This window comes from Pteronotus mesoamericanus, unplaced genomic scaffold, assembly GCF_021234165.1.
Source record: "Pteronotus mesoamericanus isolate MK-2021 breed Mesoamerican mustached bat unplaced genomic scaffold, CSHL_Meso_final scaffold_232, whole genome shotgun sequence".
Classification (NCBI taxonomy): Eukaryota; Metazoa; Chordata; class Mammalia; order Chiroptera; family Mormoopidae; genus Pteronotus; species Pteronotus mesoamericanus.
The window spans coordinates 18,931,890-18,939,379 of NW_026555311.1; the positions used below are offsets into that span (position 1 = coordinate 18,931,890).

At 46.5% G+C, this 7,490-nt stretch overlaps 1 protein-coding gene across 1 annotated transcript; it reads right to left on the minus strand.

Annotated features, from left to right (window-relative positions):
- Positions 1-524: 524 nt before the first annotated feature.
- On the minus strand, positions 525-1,577 carry ATOH1 (atonal bHLH transcription factor 1). The gene has a single exon (XM_054591546.1). It carries the CDS (start codon positions 1,575-1,577, stop codon positions 525-527), a length of 1,053 nt encoding a protein of 350 aa, XP_054447521.1.
- Positions 1,578-7,490: the final 5,913 nt, after the last annotated feature.

Sequence of the window (7,490 nt, forward strand, 5' to 3'; positions counted from 1 at the left end):
TCCATAGTCAAAAGTAATTCACTTTGGAAGTCTCAACTTTGCGTTTCATAATGCATTTTGGGAAACAATTTAGGGAATACTAACTCTCCCAGGCGTGAGTGCGCGCAACACACAGGGATGGATGCCCAGGGCATAAAATAAATTAAACACAAACCAGCCACAGAGAAGATGCGACGTTTTAGCAGCGTATTGGCAGCAGGGAACAAGAATAATGATGCCATATATGGGTACATATAATCAATTATACCTTTTCTGTGTCTACAGGGGGAGAAGAAGGTGGGAGGGAAGGAAATAACTTTAACAAGTTTTCATCAAACAATATTGGACGACAGGAAGTTTGGAATAGCGGCGGCTTTTGCAAAGCATCACATGTAGCTGCCATCTGAAGCCAAGTCGTTGCTAAACAACGACCATCGCCCAGCAAAAATTAAAAGGGTGCGGGGATCTTTAACCGCGGGGCTTCCCGCGCACTGGGAAAGGGCGATTTTGTTTCTGTCTCAGTTTTCAGGGTTTCTGTCACCTTCCTAACTTGCCTCATCCGAATCACTGTAATGGGAATGGGGGGAAAACTCCCCGTCGCTTCTGTGAGACCGGGGCGAAGTTTTGCTACTTTCCTCCTGCACTGGCGGCAGGATGCCCCCGGGCAGCGAAGGCGACAGGTTCTTTTGCGCCATCATCGCCGTCAGGGTGCTGTCCTCGAAAGTCGAGAAGTGCAAAGCGTCCAGCTGCACTGAATATCCTCCCGCGGAGGCCGGGGCTGAGAAGCGAGTCCGGCAACTTCCAGGCGGGGCTGGCCGCTGGCCCCCTCCGGAGCCCGGCTGTGCCCCAGCTGCGGTCGCAGTGCCCGCGCCGCCTTCATAGGGGACGGAGGTGCGAAGGTGGTGGTGGTCGTTCTTGCAAGACGCTGGTGGCGGCGGAGGCTGCTCCCCGCCGCTGGGCGTTTGTAGAAGCTCGGACAAGGCGTTGATATAGATCTGGGCCATTTGCAGGGTCTCATACTTGGACAGCTTCTTGTCGTTGTTGAAAGATGGGATAACGTTGCGCAGCTGGTCGAAGGCGTGGTTCAGCCCATGCATCCTGCGCCGCTCCCTGGCGTTGGCCGCCAGCCGCCTTTGCTTCTGCACCCCGTTCACCTGTTTGCTGGAAGGGGCACGCTGGCGGCTGCAGCCCAGCTCGTCTACCACCACCCCGCCTTTCAGCTTGCACAGCTGTTCGCGCACTTTCACCGGGCCGGGGCTCTTGTTACTGCTGCCGCCTCCACTTCTCCTCACCAGGTCCCCGCGGCTGTCCACCTCCTCCCGAGGCGCCGCGGCCTCTGAGGCACCCAGCTCGGGGGAATGCAGCAAATACTGGGCGGCGCGTGCCGTGCAGATGCCCTGCAAAGTGGGGGCCAGCCAGGCGCGTGGGTCGGTGCTATCCAGGAGGGACAGCTCGGCGGGGTAGACAGGATGCTCTCTCGTCTGCAGGGTCGCAGGTGGCTGTTGCGGCTGCGGCAGGTGGTGCGATTGGGGATGGCGATGGTGGTCCCCTAACTCCTTCACTTCAGCCCACTCTTCTACATGCAGCAGGCGGGACATTGCACTGAAAAGGCTCGAAGGCGCAGGGTCGGAGGAGGCACAGGCAAAACAGCTCGACAAAACAAAACAAAACAACAAAACAAACAAAAAAACCTTCCCGGGTCTCTACTGCAATATCTTTTTTTTTTTTTTCCTCCTTCTCCACCCTCCCCCACCTACTCGGAGATCACACACCCGGTCGCGTGCAACGAAGCTTCTCCGGTTGCTGAAGGCGCTGCGCCCCTTTAAAAAGCGGCACGCGCCAGTGTGGCTCCCCCCCGCTCCTCTCCCAGCCCCCTCCTCGCGCCGGTCGCGTGTCTGCTCGGCCAATGGAGGGCGCGGGCAGGCGCGTGCGAGCAGCCAATCAAAGAGTTTTTACACCCAAAGAAAAGTTCCGGGCGTACTAGGGACTACGGCGCCCGCTCTCGGTTCTTCAACTCCACTCCCGCCTTCTTCAAGTTCGTTAAATTCATATGTTAATTGCAGGTTGTAATTCGACTCCGGTGTTGTGTCCCAGTGCCAGAGGCTGGGGTGCGTGAGCCGACGTGGAGCGGACTCCTGGTTGGAGCCCTAGCGGAGTCTGGTTGGACTGGCGCTGCCGCGAGAGGGCTGGAGACCCCCTGCGAGGCTGGACGGGCCGAGCTTGGGCAGGGCCCTTGCGGTGGGGAGAAGCGCTCCTGCCCTTTGCTGCCTCCAAACTAGGATCGCTGCTCCCACCGTTTGTGGCCAAACATTTAAACTCTCTCATATGTAATATATACATACGTGTGTCTATGCAAATCTTCCATAGATATGTAGATATGTAATTGCTAAATGATTATTACCTTTTAAAATCGATGGTAGAATTTTAAAAACTGACAATACGTTTCCCAATTTTCATCTCTCGCTCCAGATCGACTTTATGTAATCTTTTTCTTAATGGAAAGTAAAACTGGAGTACAGGTATAGAATTCCAGGTTCGTCCGTCCGTCCCCTTCTCCCAACACCCCGCGACCAACTCGGGTGGTAATATGCAGAAAACTCTCTTCTGAGTAGTTTTAGGGCCAGGATAATTTACAGCATGTACAAACACACTAGGACTCCTTACTAAATGCGGAGCCAGGGAAGTGTACCTAAAGGAGAATGAAAAGCGCCTGCGTACCTTGCAATTGTGAACACTTTCAAGGTACAGAATCCCGGAGTTACCAACTCATCTGCTTCAGAAACTCTGTTTAATACCGCGCGCGTGGCTTCTCCGGCAACACCCATAAACCACAGCCTCTCTCCCCACCACCCTATGCTCCGTTAGAATGTTTTCTCCCTCAGGGTTCCTCCCTCCTCTCCACTCCCCTGGCCTGAGCGCTAAAGCCCGGGAGGTCCTGGGCTACGCTGGGACCTATCTTCCAGGTGAGCACCTCAATCCCGTCCCAGTAGCCCAGGTCTCCTGTGTTCGCAGTGAAAAGCCAATCAGAAACATCCCAGCCCTGGGCACGCCCGGCTTGCGCGCGCAACACCGCCCCATCTCCGGCAGCGTGCACCCTGGGGCCCAGTAATGGGACCCAAGCAGCTGGTGCTGGTTCTGCTCTCTACTTTAGTTGTGGCTGAGGTCAGGATAGGAATCTCAGGCACCAGAGAAGGTGGTCAAGAAAAGCCAGCAGAGAGAGCTCCACGGAACCAGAAACGACGGTGCCCAGAAATGACTGAAAGTTGTTCTCGCTAGTATTTGCAGGGACTTGATCTAACCTGCCATTTAGAACTCCTTGGGCAAAAGAATCTGTAGGACCCGGGGGAGGCAGGGGATATATATATATATATTTTTTCTTGTAGTGTGTGTGTGTGTGTGTGTGTGTACACACACACACACACACACTACATTTTTTTTCCTGTAGTATATTCTACCTATATATTTTATACCAGCGATTTTCAACCGGTGTGCTGAAAGAATTTAAAAAAAAATGCAACACTTTACCACTTAGTCCTGAGTGCTGACCTCTTTTCTCTTAGATTGTCAAATAAAAAATAAATAAAAATGACAGCCAATGCTATAGCCATCTTGTGTAAATGTATAAAAATTATACCTATTTTTTTTGTCAGGTTGGCAAAAAATATTTTTTGTATATGTTGCAGAATTTTAGTAATTAGTTTATGTGTGTCATGAGATGAAGAAGGTTGAAAATTGATGTTCTATATTATATACTATATTCTACCCTTCTATACCTTTATGAAGATAGCTATAGATAATCTTCATAAAGGTATATAGCTACAGTAGACTAGAGTGCTAAAATGGTACACACTTAATACATCATTCTTCACGAGTTTTTCCATCAATCTTGTGTGTTTGCCAGTGGACAGGGACAGTCCTAGGCTTTCCCATCTTAAGAGCCAGAGAGGTCAGAGCTGGATTCTTATGTGAATATTTAGGTTCTGCTGTAAATACATTGACTAAGATGAACAGACACAGAAGCAAAAACAGAAGATCCCAAACCTAATTTGAAAATCATTGGTGAGAGTAAAGAAAAGGTGAATAGGAAAAAATCATCTAATTCTTTTTGGGAGGAGAAAATTCTCTAATTTTTTTGCCGATTGGAATGGGCGCTTTCCGAATAAACTAAGGATGCTATTTCTATAATAGTGCTACTTCAAAAAAATAATTGTTAATGGTAGTGGATGTCAAAAGGTGACTTTCAGAAGAATGACTGACCGTATTCTACATGTGTATGGCAGCTTTAGCTGCTAGAACCTGGAATTATCAGCTGTTTATATTACATTTGTTCTTCATGCATTACTTTTCCCAAGTGTATCAGCTGGAAGTTACTCCTGGAATTCTTCCACATAATATCACTTTCAAATATATGCCCACGTTTTCCTAGGCTGGCATCATCCAGACTTTTTGTCTGTGTTTTAAAACTGACTGTGTAACTGCCAAAATTCATTTTCCTCTGAGCTTAAGCAGTTTATAGGCTGTAGCCAAATATTTGCTGAATACCTGGTATATTGATCCCAATTTGTCAATTTTTAAAAAGATTATCATTAGCATTACTATTTTTTTTTAAACAAGTCTCAATTTTTAGGTGAGTAAAGTATTCCCAAAATGTGAAGGACAGTAGGCTGTTTTTGTTTTTGTTTTTTGTTTTTAGTTTGTGGTGAAATGTATTTCTTTTGCCCTTAGAATCAATAAGAAGCTATTTTCTTTGCCCCCCCACCCGTTTCCTTCCCTTCTCCTCTTCCATGATGCGGGGCTGAGAAAGCGAGACATCTGGGTGGGGAAGGTGGCAGAGCATAGTGCATGGGGTAGGAGCTCAGTCATGTGAGCAGGTGTCCCTGCTTAGGTTTTGTGGCATGGGATGTCATACATCAAGTAACATGAGTGTGTGTGAAGGCTGGGTGGTGGCAGCAATAGCAGACTGGGGGGTATGGCAGTGCGCTCAGAGAGAGGAGGGCTTGTCTGTGTGTGGACAGCGGGATTAGTTACATACGGAGGGATTAATGAACAAGAAAATATTTGAGGACCATAGGAGTAAGGTTTTCGCTGTCAGAAAAGGGAGTTACAAATATGGAAATGGAGAAAGCCGTAGAGTTCAGTTGAGTTGGTGATTTTGAGATGGTTATGGTTTTCAATGTATATAAAAAGATTATAAAGAAATAGAGATGTAAATGTAGGGTGTGTGGATATGTGTGTGTGTGTGTGTGTGTGGTGTACCTACATATATTCCCTAGCTCTTTTCATTCTCAGGGCCTGGGATCAACAATGAGTATATCTGGCTCCCAGATTTTAGTTTCTAAGTAAAATTTTCCACTACCAGAAACCAGGGTTCTTAGGAAAACAGGCTGATTCCAGGAATAACATAGAAGATGAATATAAAACATCTTGTTAGAAATAAGGAAGTACTCGAAGAATGGTGGAGACATGTCGTAAGACCCCAGGAGCCTGCTTGAAGCCGCTTCCACTGACAAAATATAGGACAAGTTTTAGCATCAAAATGTATGATAGCAACAGATTACCTACCATTGAGAAATAGAGGAATCTATGAATCTTTACTAATATAACGTAATAAGTGAATGTATTGGTGGTTTAATGAATACCTTGTTACAAAATATGTATTGATTACAAAGGAAAGATGATTGATTCTACTGCTATAGTGAAATATGGCAGGCACCAGCTTAAGTGATCAAAGTTAACATCACCAGCAATGGGACAAATCAAATGTATGTGCCATTTGTTAGGATGCAGAAAACATAGCACCGCTTCTGTGGTATCCCTGCCAAAGATGCATATCCTGAATCCAATCAAGAGAAAACATCAAACCAGCCCAAACTGATGGGCATTCTAGAAAACAGCCAGCCTATTATCTTTGAAGTGTCAAGATCCTGAAGGGCAAAGTCTCAGGAACTATTCCAGGCTAGTGGTGGATAAAGGGACATTATAATAAATCTGATGCCTGATTCTAAACTGCATCCTTTTCTAATTGGGGCAATTAAGAAAGCTTGAATGTTGCCAGGGAAATAGATGGTGGCAATGTTAGTTTCCTGAGTTTGGTGGTTTTACTGTGGTTATATAAAAGAGGAGAATGTTCTTATTTTTAGGGAATACTCACTAAAGTAGTCGGGGATGATGGAGAAGCTTACTCTCAAATGCTCTAGTAAGAAGGTTCTGTGTATTGTGCGTATAACTTTTCTGTAAGTTTGAGATTGTCTTGAATAAAAAGTAAACAAACCAAATGGGCATATTTACTTTGTTCTTTATGAGCCTAGAGTTACTAATTCAGGTAATCCAAGCATGAGGCCTAGTGTGTCGAGGCCTGTAGTTATTGCTGAAACTTTGAGTTACATGTTCCCCTGCCTCTCAGGGGTCTGTGAGCCTCAACCAGAGGGCAGGCCCTTGTGAGAGTAAAAAGAAGAAGCAGGTGATCCTGTATCCAGGAGACAGGGACCATTGGAAGTGGCTTCTGCAGAAGTTCTCAGCCATGAATCATATGATCTAAGGGACAAAGATGTTTGTTCCATAGCTTAAATCTGCTACAAAGTCACACACAAAATTAGTTGCTGTCTGAGTCAACCCATAAATGTCAGAGCAATATTCCTACATGTGGCATGTGCTCTCCCAAATCCAAAGAGGACTTCCAGGCATAATGCTTTTCTCAGTGCCAAAAGGTACAGAGAGTAGCAATTCGCCCATTTCTTTGTGGGGGGAGGTGTTTCAGTATGTCACAGACTTCTGGAGTCTTCAACACATCATCAATTTGTCAGGATCCTGGGTTTTCATAAGGTTAACCTCCCACACCCTGGTCACATCTGCCTCCCAGAAGCATTCATTGTAACGCCTCTTTCTGTTCTCTAACTCCAATTAAAATAATGTGATCAGTAGAATGGACCCCTATGATGGTCTACAGAAGGTCCAGACAAACAAGGTCCCATTATCACAAGAATGTTAACATGAGCCCTGGTCAAAATTGTGAATGTACTGTTTTTCATCCAAGTGAATCTGAACTGCTTCTAATCATCCTTCCTGGTAAATTCACCAGATCAATAGCTGCACAATAACTGCAGCAGTGACCCAGCAGCCGAGATCGGGGCTGCCACTTGGTTAGGTTCACAGTAGTCTATTGTTACCTGCCATGATCCATCTGATTTTTGCAGGCATCAGACCAGCAAATTAAATAGGGGTGTGATAGGAACACTCCTTGGACATCCCCTGGTGCACAACTTTGAGAGTGACACCAAGTCTCTGTAGTTCCATCCAATATGCAGCATTGTTCTGATTTACTACCTTGGAGGGGGGCACACTTTCAGAGGTTTTCACTTGGCTCCTTCCGCCACTGTGGTTTTTAATCCAAGGGTTAGGGAGCAAATGTGAGGTTTCTCCCTAACAGCTGCTAAGCATATCCATCTAACTTATACACTTTGGGACTGGGGAAATGACCACAGTCGACCGCACTGAACCTCCCTCAGATGCAC